Below are 15,011 nucleotides of genomic sequence, written 5' to 3' on the forward strand. Positions count from 1 at the left end.
AGCCTTCTTCCTACTAAACACAGAGTCTTGAAATTCCCCAGAACGACGCCAGACGTCGCTGTCACCTTAATACTGATAACGGATCACGCACGCGATACCTTCCGTGTTTTTTTACATTTATGTGCACGTGTGAATTGTAAAAAACAACAACAACAAAAAAAAAACTACGATAATTAATTAAAATGGCTGATTATAATTAGTATTTCAACAAATGAGGCCAAACAAATATTTATTTGTTTATTTTTAAAAAGGAAAGAAAGAACGCTGCATTACCACAAGGATGTGTGCGTTTCTTTAGCATTAAAAAAAATACATTTCACATAAGTTCCATGTAGGGAGCAGGAGAGGATGATGGTAACGGGTGCCACAGCATGATCATATGCAGACTTTAGTCCATCAAGTAGCCCCCCCCCCTCCACTGATTTGGTGATGTGCACAGCTGCACTTGTGGGCTGCAGAAACACATTCCCAAGCACGCAAAGGCCCTGGGCCTCAAGATCCTTTTTCATTCTCACTTACTAGATAGTTTTAAGTATTTCCTCTGCCTGTGCATTGATTCCCCCCCCTCTGTTTTCTTTTGAATTAAGTAAATTAACATTTTGCAAGTAATAGAACCAACATAATGCCATATTTTGGTTAATATAACTTTTCTTTTGTAAGATAAATTATTATACTGTAAAACCTTATGATCAGATTCAAATTCAGGTAAATTTATTAACAGCAGACGTTACAAAATGCCTAAAATAAAAAAAATACAGTAAGTACAGAATAACAGTAAATACTAAATTATAATACAATAAGCATATACAATAATCAGTCATTCATCAGTCACATCAGACTCACAGCTGTCCCAGACCGGTTATATTATTGATACTTTAATAATGATATTAATATTACTGCATCCAGGTGAATATACTATTTTATAATGATTTCCCCACTGATGACTTCAGTTCTTTTGTTGAACAAAATATATATGTGTGATATATGTTTTCATCTATTTATTGCATACATTATGTAAACATCGACAGTATGTGGTGGAAAAAAATGTGTCTTTAAATGGAATTAAAAGTCAGTGAGGTGAGATTCAAGGGGTTGTACTTTCACTGTACAACACATTTTTTGAATTAGTTATTCATGAGAAGCATCATGCGAAGCAGGTCACACACCAGATCACCCAAGATAAGAATTGTTTACTGGCATAAGCTCACGAAGTATTGTTAAAAGCCTTCGTGTTCATCAGTCTATAAATAGAGAAAGTTGACTGCTGCCGTTGCTCTGTGAGTGGGTGTCCTGCAGATATGACTGCTGCAAGAGCACAGTGCACAATTCCTGTAAAGACTCTTAAAAATGTGTATATCTTTGGTTTACAATACATAAAAAAGCACTAAACAAAAAACAGAACAAACATTGCAACCTCATCCCAACATAAAAAGTATGATTGGAAGGCCAGTATGGTTTCTCTCTCTGTCTCTCTCTCTCTGTCTCTCTCTCTCTCTCTCTCTCTCTCTCTCTCTCTCTCTCTCTCTCTCTCTCTCTCTCTCTCTCTCTCTCTCTCTCTCTCTCTCTCTCTCTCTCTCTCTCTCTCTCTCTGTCTCTCTCTCTCTCTCTCTCTCTCTCTCTCTGTCTCTCTCTCTCTCTCTCTCTCTCTCTCTCTCTCTCTCTCTCTCTCTCTCTCTCTCTCTCTCTCTCTCTCTCTCTCTCTCTCTCTCTCTCTCTCTCTCTCTCTGTCTCTCTCTCTCTCTCTCTCTCTCTCTCTCTCTCTCTCTCTCTCTCTCTCTCTCTCTCTCTCTCTCTCTCTCTCTCTCTTTATCTATCTATCTATCTATTAGGCCCTCTTGTCCACCAGATGAAGCTCTAATTTGGGTGATGTGACAGGACAGGAGAAAATCAACAACATAATGTCAAAACAAAATCTAACATCTGTAGCGGCTAAAGATATTCAATCTCAATCATTTTTATTTATATAGCGCTTTTAACAACACAGGTTGCATCAAAGCACTGTAAGCACTATATGACCTCAGCCTGACTGAGATGTTTTGGCATGATCTTAATAGACATCACATCATAGCTGTAGATTTATGCATTTTCGGTGAAAAAACTAAATGGCAGTTGTGCCTTATGTAGCTCAGAGGGTTACTTCTTGAAGTTCACCAAAAAATATACTTTGATTTTGTTTCAAATCAGCAGGGTCCAAAACAACATTTTGGTGAATTCTACACAATCACACACACACACTTTTATTAATAACAAATATATATTTTGTCTATAGATGTATATCATTAACAGCGGTAGTATTTTTATCTTGAGTACAGGGTGTTCAGGTAACAGATGAGAAATGCAGGGCCAGATTAACCATATGGTGATTTGGGGCATCATGCAGGGCTGTATGAATGTTTTGAACTAGCATGTACAGGGGACTGTAATACTTGGAGTACAGTATCTAACATTCACCTCTCGAGCGGAACCCCAAAGTTCCAAAGAAACATTTAGATTTATTAATTTAATAGCTTTGAATGATTAATTAAATCACATCAAGCTGATTTAAAAATGTTCACAAAAAATAATTCTTATTTTATATTTTCCAGTAACCTTCTATTTAGCTCCTCCACAAATCAGTCATCATCTTTTCTCACCTCTGTGTTGTCTTCTTTTCCTTTGCTGAGTTCAGAATCTCAAGCAGAATGTAGGTCAGCAGCAGTGCCGAGTTACCAATTAGAAACAGCTGTGTTTTTTATTTTTTGTATTTTTTTTAGTTTTTGTCTAGAGTGAGCGGAGGTCAGTGATTCTGCTTTCGGTCTCGTTCTTTTAGTTGTTTCTTTCTTTCCCATCTCTTAGTTCCCAGTCTAAAAAATAACGTGTTTACTATCCCTTTCTCTGCTCTATGATAATGATAACACCTCAGCTCAACCTTTATGGATATGCACTTTCTTCCCTAAAGGAATATAACGCTATATAGGCCGGTTAAACCATAATGAATAATCTGTCATTATATATTTAACCTGTTTTTTTTTCCCTAGTTAGAACCACAAAAGATGAACTGGTTAGAGATAGATAGATAGATAGATAGATAGATAGATAGATAGATAGATAGATAGATAGATAGATAGATAGATAGATAGATTTTGTGACTTGCAGGGTTAAAGATTAGATGTTTAACAAGAGATGTTAACAAGAACACCAAGTTCTTGCAAGGACAAAACAGCAAAGAACTTGTGATAGCCATTTTTGTGCAGTAAGTGTTTTTATAATTTCTCTAGCTGTAATGGAATTGCATTCTAGCCTTACATTTCCAGCTATTATTATGAATAAAAATAGTGATAAAAACATTGTAAACTCTTTTTTACCATTATAAATACACTCACAAAAGAAAAAAAAACGTATATTAAAGTCATTCTTTAAGCTTGCAGAAAGTATCCACTTAAAAATAGTGCACAAGGATGAACATTTCACAGTCGACCGCACCCTAGACGTCATTAAAGTTTCAGCAAACTTCGATGGTTTTATTTCATGATGAATGAATATGAACTAATTAACATATTTCTTTTTAACGTGGATCAGTTAGTTGCTTTCTTATTTTAACGTGACAGCAGCTCGGTAAACGATCGAAATCGTGACTCTCGCAAACATTTCCCTTCGCCGAGTTCTTCCAGAGACAACTTTGTCACTGCCAGCACAGCTCGCTAAACGAGGTTATAAGGAAACACGCCCAACATTTCCCGTCGTCCAATCAGCGGCTTGTACAGTGTACGTCAGACCAATGAGCGGTTTAGGGGCTGGGTCAGTCGTACTGTTGCTAGGGCATGGCTTCAACCTTGTTACTATCACTGACTAACCAATCATATGACATTTCGCAATGTGTCAACATCTTTCCTGTGAACTTCTCACTTTGAAGTCTCTGATTGGATACTGACATTTTTAAGTCCCGCCTTTCATACTTTTTCTACTGTCTGATTGGACGACGAAGCCATCCATCGATCTCCAGATTTTAGTTTACGTGCAGTCTGCATTAATTTTTGTCGAGAGTCTCTACGACTCAGAATTGAACTGTCCACATCGAGCGTCATCACTTTTTTTGTTTGTTTGTTTGTTTTGTTTTGTTTTGTTTCCTCCCTTTGTTTTACACCATTTGTTAAACAGTGTTCAACACGTTTTTATATTATTTTTTATTTCTGTAAATACACCGGAATGGAACTTAATTCTCTTCTACTTCTTCTTGAGGCAGCAGAGTATTTGGAAAGAAGAGACAGAGGTATATAAATATGTTTGTGTGCTCAACTAAAAATAGTGTTTGTGTTTTAATGTTTCGTTTTTATGCTGCTCTAATGTCACATTTCCAAACCTGCCGGCCGATCAAGTGTAGTTTAATTCAAGCCCGAGAGGACGGTGACATCTTGTTAGTTATAAAAGTCTGTAAATATGCGGTGATCAGAATCAGATGACATTCGTCTCAGCCTCTGATAAAATGTTGATTCGTTTTCATTTTCCGTCAAATGTAACCTGGGGAAGGGGTGTTTGCTTTACAGTAAGTTGATAGAGGTGTAAATCGTTAAATGTTAAACGGCTTGACGTTAATACACACCGAATGTCTAACTTTTTACGCTTCTCGTTTTTGCCCGCTGGATCTCGCAGGTCTGTATTTAATGATGGTTCTGTTTACTTTCTCACTAGAAGCTGAACACGGTTACGCGTCCGTTTTGCCGTACGACAGCGACTTTTCCAGAAAGAAAACCAAATCCTCTCCCATTTCAAGAAAAAACCACAACAATAGGTAAACGCGATGCAGTGACACCTCTATATTAATGGATGGATGCGGTCAAGCGACGTTATTCTACATGTAATCGCCATTTTTGTTGTTGGGCTTGGCTGTGTATAAACATTGCCACGCGTACAGCGTTAACTTTCTGCTGCTGCTGCTGCTTTCTCTTTTCCACTGCTGTCATCTCCCTTCTTATCAATCATTTTCACCGAGAGAAACACCACATGTTTCATTTAACAAGAACTTTTGCTGTTTAAAGACAGCTGGCAACGTCAGTGCATTTTAAGTAACTTATTTCATGCGTAAAGCAGCTGTAAACTTCTGATCAGCAAATACGACGATGTCCTTCGCTTATAAAGCTGGTTATAATAAGCATTTAAAGCTATATCACTTGTTTGCATGCGTACAATATTTTTTTCTTCATACACAACGGTAAATGCTGAAGTAATGTTTTGTTTAACAAATGTGAGGCTTCATGTGACACACGTACATGCCGTAGTGAGTATGCTTTGAAGTAGTGTACTTTAGGTGCGGTTAAACTCTCACTGTTGGGTGTGGTGTGAATAGACCCAAGTCAGCTGCTAGAGAGCTTTGACCCCTGGTTCTGTTTTGCTGCATTAGCCCCCTTTCCTTGCAATGTCAAAGCAAAACAGCAGGAGCCTAGCGTGCAGCCCTTCCCCCACAAATGCATAGAAAGCACTGGGAAAAAAGGAAATCTATGGAATTAGGGCTTTCTAGGAAATGTTTTTCTTTTACCTTTTACCAAACCCTACTTAGGAATACGTTTTTGGAATTGTTTTTCAAAAAACTAAAACAAAAAACAACTAACATCTGCAGACACTGTAGACTTTTAGTAATGCTTTTCCACCATAAATGGCCTCAAACAATAAAATAGTGCCTGTATTTTTACCTTACATGTGCAGCAGTTTCATTATGTGGGTGAATAATAAGGGAAACATGATATGATTATTTTTGCAATGCCATATGATGACGTTAGTGGTGCAGAAACTGCACACTGCAGCTTTGATATGCGCCTAACAACTGATGCTGTGACCCATATTTGGGTTTTTAAAAAAAAATGTAATCTTGCACGCATTGCAATTCCATTATTCTATTTGTTTGTTTGGAGAAAATGTAATAGCCCTATCATACACCCCAGCATTCAGGACTAAAATAGCAATGCGTTGTAGCATGCTGAATTTCCTCTGCGTCACCGAGTGCATGCTGCGCTTTACTTACAGTGATATCGGTCTACTGGACACCATGCAGAATTATTGTGTTTTTGTGTATAAAGTAGAATTCAAAGCAGTGTGTGAGGGGTTAGTGAGCACCAAAAGCATTTCATGCATTTATTTATTCATGCGTTCATTCTAAGCAAAAATAAATTACATTTGATATTGCTTCTTTTTTGGGTTTCACAGATAATTTGTTGAATATTTGTGCTTGAGAACAGGGGCATTTTTGTTCATTCAAAATGAATAAGATCTTGACCAAGACAAACAAGAGTGCGTTTATAAGCAAATGCTTTTTGAGGTTCCCTTTGGACCACATAATTATATGAAGAACATCATCATTACATTAACATATATATATATTTATATTTATATTTATTTATTTATTTTTACATTTATTATTAGTATTATTATTTTGCCTAATATGATACTAGGACATGTTTTTACTCAGAAAGTACATTCAAGTACAATAATCTATGTCTTACAGTAGCTACACAGCATCATTCTATTGTTAGAAAAAAACTCTTGTTCTTTTGCAGTTGTTTCGGAGTTACAGAGTTGCTTTTTTATATTTTAGTACAGAGTGTACTTTATTTTTAAATAAGTAAATAGTCAGTGTTCTTCTTCTTATTTTTATTAACCAAAGTCATCCATGTTTCTGTTTATTTCTTGTTCAGGTCATCACACAATGAGCTGGAAAAACACAGGTAAGAACACACCCATTATGGATTATAATGGATTTATGGTTTTACAAGCCAGTGTTTTCTAGTCACGATTTATTTAATTGTATAAACATGAGCAGGTTTGAAATTCGCATTCACCAAATGTGGGTTATAATCAACTTAATAGCCAATTTGGAGTCTGTTTAGAATTGTATGTTTAGAAATTATATTTGTGTCACTTTACAAGTATTTCTGAGATCCTGCTGGTAAAGACACTGCATTTAATATGAATGATTTGCTGTCAATATGCTGACTCAAAAAGCATGAGAATTTTATGATCATGAAATTATATAGAGGGGTATAATTGTTTTTTCTATTTACATGATATTATGTAGCATGATTTTTTATGGTTGGCTTGTTTGAACCCATGTCAGAGTGCAAGCTTTAATGCTTTCGTAAAGAAACAACTGATTACTTTATGAAGTGACAGCCTGTCTGCTAATTAGTGCTGTCAAACGATTACTAATCACATGACCTTTAAATAATTTAATTAGCTGGAGAGTGAAAATGTTGATTTCAAACCCTGAAGAAAGAGGTGGCTATAGTTAGTAACACTGCTAAATAAAAAGTTAAACCAATTACAGCATATCAGTCAAATGTGTGCTATTAATGTTTGCGCCAGAGGTCGTTTGTGTTTTGACGTCAGATTTTTTCCTTTGCGCTGGTTTCTTGGAGTTTGCCTGTCACATGCTTGATTTTGAGGAATTGATTACTGCTGCTCTGTGAGAAATCTGTTCAGTCATGTCCTTCGTCAGAATGGAACCACTAGACCAGGGCTGCCTAACTCTGCTCCTCGGGATCGGCTGTCCTGCGACGTTTAGCTCCAGCTTTCATCAAACAAACCTGAAGCGACTAATTAAGCTCTTCGGGATGCTTGAAAATGATAAGCAGGTGTATTTGATTAGAGTTGGAGCTAAACTTTGCAGGACAGTCGAACTCTAGGAACAGGGTTGGGCACCCATTGCACTAGACAGAGTAACAGGAAAAACAAGAAAACCATACCGGCAAGTTTCTGATCATTTTGAAGAGACATATAGAAATTCCAGTACAATTCTAGTGCAATGCTGTTTCCTGTTGTGACGTTAATGCTGTAAAAAGGAATATCTAAAAACCAATTTACTAAAGGCTGGTTATTATATATGTACTTGCCTCTGTATCTGTGTCATGTCATATATTATTTTAGCACAGCTGGAACATTGTATCGACCAATCAAAAGATAGGAAAGAAACTTTCATCCTGAGTAAATTGAGGTCCATTTCGCTGGTGTGCTATGTTCAATTGACAATGATTTACATTTTTTAATGAGAACAGTGACGTTTACTCTCCTACCTGCTGTTTGTCATTTAGCATTATTAATTCAAACTTAGTTATTAAATAAACACAACGTAGACTTCCCCTCTTGAAAAGGTTTTCTAATTTATATTAGTGCATGACAGAACATAATAAACCCAAATAACTACATCTGAATTCTAAATGATCAAAATAATTTTTAGACAACTATTATTTGTGCATGGTTTTAAAACAACATTGCGTTTAACAACCATGAATGTCAAGCAATTAATTTCATTCATTATAATTCAGGACAGACTTGCTTTCTGCTCACTGATCTCTATACATTATTGATGTATAGATTATATAGCCTTTATTATATGCCAGATCAAATCCACAAACTCGTATGAACATCACAAATCAGCACCATATCGAATTCTTAGTCATTCTTATTAGGTTATTCCTGTATTAAAAACTATTGTAATAATTACAATATTGCTGGCTTGTGAATGAATCGTAACACCTTAGTGAGTTAAAACATCTCATTAATAGAAGGAAACAGGGCCTTTGACATGCAGCCCATTTCAGAGTTTCATGCAAAGATTATCTCTAGTCATATGCACTGTTTGGGGAAAAAATGTGTTTGTTTTTCTTCTGATGCGTTTGGCATTTTATGTACCACATTCTATATTAGTTTTAACCAACAATGTTTGCCACACAAGAAAATACATGGTAGAATCATTTTTGGGAGCAGTCACTGCTGTCAGCGTGTTTTGGTGAATCACAAAGACATCTTGCTTCTCCTGTTTTTGCCCATTTTAGGCAAAATTCTCAAGCTTTATAAAGTTGCATGGGGATTGTTTTGTAAACTTTTTTTTTAATGTTCAGTTGGATTCAGATCTGTGGGTCGCACGGACATTTAACCTTTCTTTTTTTAAGTCAGTCCAGCTTTGTTTTGTTCTTCCGTTGCTGATGCTCTAGGTTATCAAAAGTATAAAGTATCTTCGAAGTTGAAGTTAAAGTGCTTTTCCTCAATCATTGGCACCATCATGAATTAAAAAAAAATTATGCACATAATAATTCTGGTATGTTCCTGTATGAAAGATGACTATACTGAGCACTGATCGCAGTGCTGCTTTGCCAAATGCATGTTTTATTAAGCATTTTCCTTGTCGAATGAGAGAAGGAAAGGCATCTGATACCCACAGATGTGGTTTTGACACCTTCTGTGAACATATTGCGATTGGAGCATTGCACAATGTTTATTTCTGTTTCTAGAGTGTTTTGAGAGGTGCCAATAGAGTTGAATACATTATTATTATTATATATATTTTTTACTGGTGGTATGTGCTAAGGCAAACACCACTACTTGATAGGTACATTATAAGAGTATACGATAAATACTAGAGATTTAATAAGAGTGTTTGATTTTTGTAGTTTCGTATGTAGGTTTCAGGGTGTGTGTTTTAGGATTCATTTTGCGTAGGGAAACTCTGGTGATGATGTGATGCTTGTGTCATAACTGTAGTAAAACATGCCCAGTTCTTGCCCAGTCTGAAGATACCATCCACACGCTTACCTCACGTCTGCTCTCATTCTTTTCTTGAGTTGCTTCACTCTGCTGACTCATCAGGAGTTGAGCAGGAGGCACATTAGCTTGGTATAGCATGTTTTTAAATGTTCGGTAATCAGTTTTGAAAGCAACTTTTTGAAAGACTCTTTTAGTTATACTGCGCAATGACATCCTATCAAAAGTGATGATGTGCAAAACTGTGCATTCCGCTGATTATTAGTTAGTGGATTGTCTGAAGCTCAGACACTTTTCTTAGGGGGCTTAACACAGGACACGTTCTTCTATGAATAAACACCAGGATGTAGTGCAGCAGAATGAAACACAATGCAGAGAATTCAGACACGGTTTTAAAAATGAAACCATTAAATAATCTCTACTGCAATGGTCAGCAGAAATCTTTGTTAACGCTGCAATCCAGTTCACCGAAGATGTGCCTGAACCTGCAACTTTACTGTATGTGTTTATAGTGGAATCCATGCTGTGCTACCCAGCATTCCTGTGTTTTCACAGATCTGCAGGTAGAACTTTGTACAGTTGTACACTAACTGATTATGCACAGTGAAATGTAGCCCACAGGAATTCCTGTCAATTTTCAGCCATGTAAAATTCAAGCTGAAGTAAAGTGCAATTGTTCGTTATAGTTTTGACTGAAACGACCACAACTGAGTCTGTGTTCTTCCAGAGTGTATTTCTTATCTAACTAACCTAACTTCAGATCACTGCACTTTTGATGAGATCACATTTTCAGAAGTTGAAATGTTAAAGGCTATTTCAGCAAGTATTTGCATGAAAAGTCTTGGTACATAATTGATTGATACTATACGTGTGCACTTTTGCTGTGAAACGCAGTGAAGGACCAGAAAGAGAAGCTCAGGACACGGTGTCCTGTTATTTAGCTTATGTTAATAATTTACAGAGTTATGATGATGTGATGCCTGGCCTATTTCAAATTGCCTCTGTATTTATAGGTAGACTGTATTATAATTTACTCTCCAGGCTTTCTTTTAATGCTGTTGAAATTTTATTTCGATCGGTACAACATTATGGTTGAAAATAAGGCCGGATTCAGTCTGTTGGTTGTAACAGCTTATGTGGTATCAATTGATTTAATGAGACCGTTTTAAATGAACCAGCAAGGTTAAGTAAACTAAAACAAGTTAACTTGGCAAGTTCATAAAGTTACTTACATCACAGTATTTTAAGAAATGTGGCCAACAGAAGTTTTGCGCAAGGCTATTTAAGATCACTCTGACAATAAAGTAGAGACACAGTAAAAAGTGTAACTTTGCTAGGTGTGCATTTGTAAAGGCCATTATCGAGTCCATGTTACTTTTACTTTTGTAAGCAAGTAATAATTTGTTTTGATGATGAATATGTTTTGTGTGTTTGAGAACTGGCTAAAAAGTAAAAAGTGTGCGGAGAGTCATATACAGTATGAACATTTGTCTGTGTTTTGAGAGGTGTAAAAGGGCTGGCTTCGCCTGCACCAGCTGAACACACTACAGTCAATGGTCTCTTTCTCCAAAAAGGGTCACTTCCTCCAGATTAGAGCCCCAGTGCCTCAGTCGCCTCATTCTGATGGACTCTGGCAAAGTCTATTTCTGGAAAGTCAGTTTGTTCTGCAGCCGCCTTGGTAACTTGATCTACAGATATTTGTATCTACTTTAAATTGGAACGATGGAAAAGTCTTACCAGATAAATATTTTATTTGATCTAAAAAATGTATTTTCTTCTAGACATAAAAGAAAACAAAAGCTGATGCCTTACTTCCAGTCCTCAAATATAATAGGGCTAGGACTGCTGATATATAGGGTAGTGAGACTTCTCACCGTTTCTGTCAATCCACTTGTTTTGACAAGCCATACATTTGTACATCTATATGATAGTATTAGCTACAAAATCTACAAGAGATTAATTTTTGCAAATGATATTAAGTGGTTTGTTTCACTTTTGGTTTGGTGTGAAAGGGTTCGCTGAACGATTTTGTCCCTCTCAGTTTTGTTTTCCATGTGCCTGTCAGTATAAATGTATTGCGTGACATATCCTTAGTATCTGGGGTTTTGTTGTATTTTGTTTTTAAATGAATCACAGGAACAGTCCTCTTACATAAAGCTGCAATCAAATGTCATTAATCCAGTTCCTCGGTCATGCCTGCATGACTTCAAACCTGCAGCCCACAGCAGCATCCTGAGTCATTTCCAGATTTAACCCAGGCTAATACTTCATTCCAACCTGTTCTTTCTTTATTGCAGACGTGCCAAACTGCGATTGTACCTGGAGCAGTTGAAACAGCTTGTGCCTTTGGGTCCTGATAGCACCCGTCACACCACACTGAGCCTGCTCAAACGCGCCAAAATGCACATCAAGGTACAAACAGCGCCTTTCTGACAGTATCTCTGTTTGCACAGCAATATAGATGTTAGAGGAGCTTAAAACAGTTACAGTCAGAAGGGAAGTTAATCAGGAACTGTCTACAGGAAGTTTGTCATTCTCCATGTTGTAACTCAGATGACCCACAATTACTAAAATGGTTGGTAATTTACTCCATCTTGAAATCACTGAATCATTGCAGCATTATATGAGGCAATTGCTGAATTAAGATTCATATTAAACATTTTTTTTAAAGAAAATATTTCAGGGTGATACAAATGTCCTGATGTCATCAAGGGAAAAATACTAAACAAATTAAACTGTTTCACTGCTTATTATTATTGTTGTTATTATTATTATTATTATTATTATCTAAAAACAACTTGACTCAAAGTCATGTAGTGCGACCAATATAGTCATGTGGTTCATCCAACATGGATAAGCATGAAGGGAAAAAAGGAAAACAGAAAATAAGAGAAGCTCTGCAGATAAAGGAGCTCTTCAAGCCATCATGCATTTGTGTTAAGAAAATTTCACATTTGAAGACAAATTAAGCTTTGGTGTGATATTTGTGAATAAATAGCTTAATTCATGATATTTGTAAAATAATTAAATAAACACAAATGACATTACTCAAAACAAGATCTCTTTTTTACATGCTAGTTAAGTATCAGGCTTACTTTTTACTTGGTTACACCAAATAACATCTTGAAAGTCACTAAACTGAAACATTTTTATGTCATAGACTCATTGTCTAATGAAAAGGGGCTTAAGCCTTAGCGGGATGGAAAGTGTTCAACAAACTGTCACTGCAAGTGTGCGGGAAAGAGACAAGACAAAGACAACCCAGTACCATGTGTCTGCTGACCCTTTTGTTTCTTTCCTGTTCGTTATACAGTATTTCAGCTCCACCTGCCTGGTTTCCTGTCATGCAGCATAGATCTGTCTTTCTGTTAATGTGATAGTTTGCCTTTTTTAGCTAACAAAATTGTGGATTTCTTGCACTGTGCCAGCTCTAGGCGATTGTAGATGATGCATGTCATGCAGCGTGGTGTCTCTGTGCTCTGTGGTTTGATCAGCGGTAACATGTGCTCTGCAGAAGCTGGAGGAACAGGACAGGAAGGCTCTAAACATGAAGGAGCAACTGCAGAGAGAACATCGCTACCTCAAACGGCGCCTGGAGCAGCTCTCTGTACAGGGCTTAGAGCGCATTCGCACTGACAGCATGGGCTCCACCATCTCCACTGACTCTGAGCAAGGTACAGCACAGCTGAAATAATCGTATATGCTGATATTCATTTACATCCAAAAAATGAAACTAAATCAAACTATATACAAGCAATGCAATTATGCCTGCTGACTATACATATACATGTATAAACCATGTGCTACAAACTGTATCATGACCATAGTTGACTGCAGACCAATCGCTTGTTACAATAATCTAATAATATTGCAATATTGAGTAGATAATTTTTCAAAATACTTTCGCAAACATAAAAAAGATATTAACAAACATCATTTTATCTCAGAAACACAAATTTGCCAGGCATTCATTGATCACATTTTCGCATTTTTAGATTACTACACAAATTTATGGATTTATGGATTGCTCATGTTTTTTTTGAAGGGCTTTTTGTGCATTTGTTGATTGCTTTGTGCTTCTGTGATTTTGATTAATTTCTATCATCGAGATGTACTGACAAATACATTCACAAATATCTTCTCAAGCCAATCAGACAACAGCCACACTTTGCTGACCAATCGTAACGTGTTTCGCTAAAGCCAATCACGTTTTTGCTTTTTAATCAGGGCAAGAACAGATTTATTTATTTGCATTCAAATGAGGAATTCTATAGACATGTCGCTCAAATTGAGTTGCAGTGTTGTGTGGTTAAAAATCCGGTTTGAGAATAAACATACATTTCAGACTGATTTCACAGGTCCTGAGCATGATCAGTAACGCCCTTGCATTGCATACAAAGGAAACAGAAATCATTATAATCAGAGATACTGTCTGCACTGAAAGAAGCATAACACAATTAAGGAAAAATATTTGCTGATTCACTTTGTTGCATTCAACACGGCAGAAAATTGTAAAACTGAGCTTGTCAGAGAAACTGATTTTTATTGCATTCAGCTGCAGTATGTATAGGCTGTTGATTACAACTGATAATTCAGCTCCTCGCCCCTCAATATGTACAAACAAACAGGAAGCGGTCTCACAGTATATACACGTACAGTAAAAACCAGTAGGTAACTGGGGCAGCTCTACAGAAAATTTAAATAAGCACGGTTCCTCTTATACGTAAACACAACACTATCGCCAGCATTAATAAAGTCAAAATCAATCAGTGGTAACTGACAGTATCTCAACATTGCCATCCATAGAATTTAGAATATTCCTTTATTCTTGGGATCATTGGTTGAGGTGTAAAACGACTGTTAATGAGTTTTCATTGTCTGTGTTTCTACAGAAGTGGATGTGGACATAGAGGGCGTGGAGTTCACACCAGGTGAGGGTGATAGCGTGGACAGTGTTAGCGATGGCGAGGACCACTACAGCCTGCAGAGCAGCTCCAGCGATGGAGGCCACATTTCACATTCCCACAGATTACAGGCTCACATCTGCTAGGCCGTGTCAGACCGCAACAGTGTGTCACCTCCAACATACCCATCCGCCACTCCCAGCTGGCAGGAAGCACCTGGGTGATTCCACTCCTCAGAAAACTCTCTCCCCTCTAAACCCTCGCAACGCTTTGTATCAAACCCTCCCTAACCCCACAAATACACACAGACAAGCAATATGTGGTTTTAGTAAGAACATGGTGTGGTATTGCAGTTTTAACTTGTCTCTTCTGCTGTGTGTGTGTGTGTGTGTGTGTATGAGAAACTGTGGCTCTGTTCCAAAACCTAGTAACTGCCTAGCTGTCTGTCGCCTACATAAATGCAGTATCCTAACTGAAAAGATAAAAAAACTCTATATAGGCTTGATTATGTGTATGTCACAAGGCAGCATGGTTTTCCTGTGTACCTGCGTTTACACTTGCACAAAATCAGATTTTTTTTTTTTTTTACTCGTGTTTGTC

At 37.0% G+C, this 15,011-nt stretch overlaps 1 protein-coding gene across 1 annotated transcript; it reads left to right on the top strand.

The window, feature by feature from the left end:
• The first annotated feature begins 4,001 nt into the window (after positions 1 to 4,001).
• On the top strand, positions 4,002 to 14,708 carry mxd4 (MAX dimerization protein 4). Its single transcript, XM_043240244.1, has 6 exons — positions 4,002 to 4,249; positions 4,669 to 4,768; positions 6,666 to 6,695; positions 11,805 to 11,919; positions 13,022 to 13,181; positions 14,400 to 14,708. Exons 1-6 carry the CDS (start codon positions 4,186 to 4,188, stop codon positions 14,555 to 14,557), a joined length of 627 nt encoding a protein of 208 aa, XP_043096179.1. The 5' UTR covers positions 4,002 to 4,185; the 3' UTR covers positions 14,558 to 14,708.
• Positions 14,709 to 15,011: the final 303 nt, after the last annotated feature.

The sequence above is a fragment of the Puntigrus tetrazona genome, chromosome 1 (genome assembly GCF_018831695.1).
Source record: "Puntigrus tetrazona isolate hp1 chromosome 1, ASM1883169v1, whole genome shotgun sequence".
Classification (NCBI taxonomy): Eukaryota; Metazoa; Chordata; class Actinopteri; order Cypriniformes; family Cyprinidae; genus Puntigrus; species Puntigrus tetrazona.

Bases quoted from the DNA above. Each gene is read 5' to 3' on its own strand.
- mxd4 (XM_043240244.1), top strand. From the start codon at position 4,186: ATGGAACTTAATTCTCTTCTACTTCTTCTTGAGGCAGCAGAGTATTTG. The intron at 6,696-11,804 runs GTAAGAACACAC...TCTTTATTGCAG, and splicing joins AATGAGCTGGAAAAACACAG to ACGTGCCAAACTGCGATTGT. The intron at 11,920-13,021 runs GTACAAACAGCG...TGTGCTCTGCAG, and splicing joins GCGCCAAAATGCACATCAAG to AAGCTGGAGGAACAGGACAG.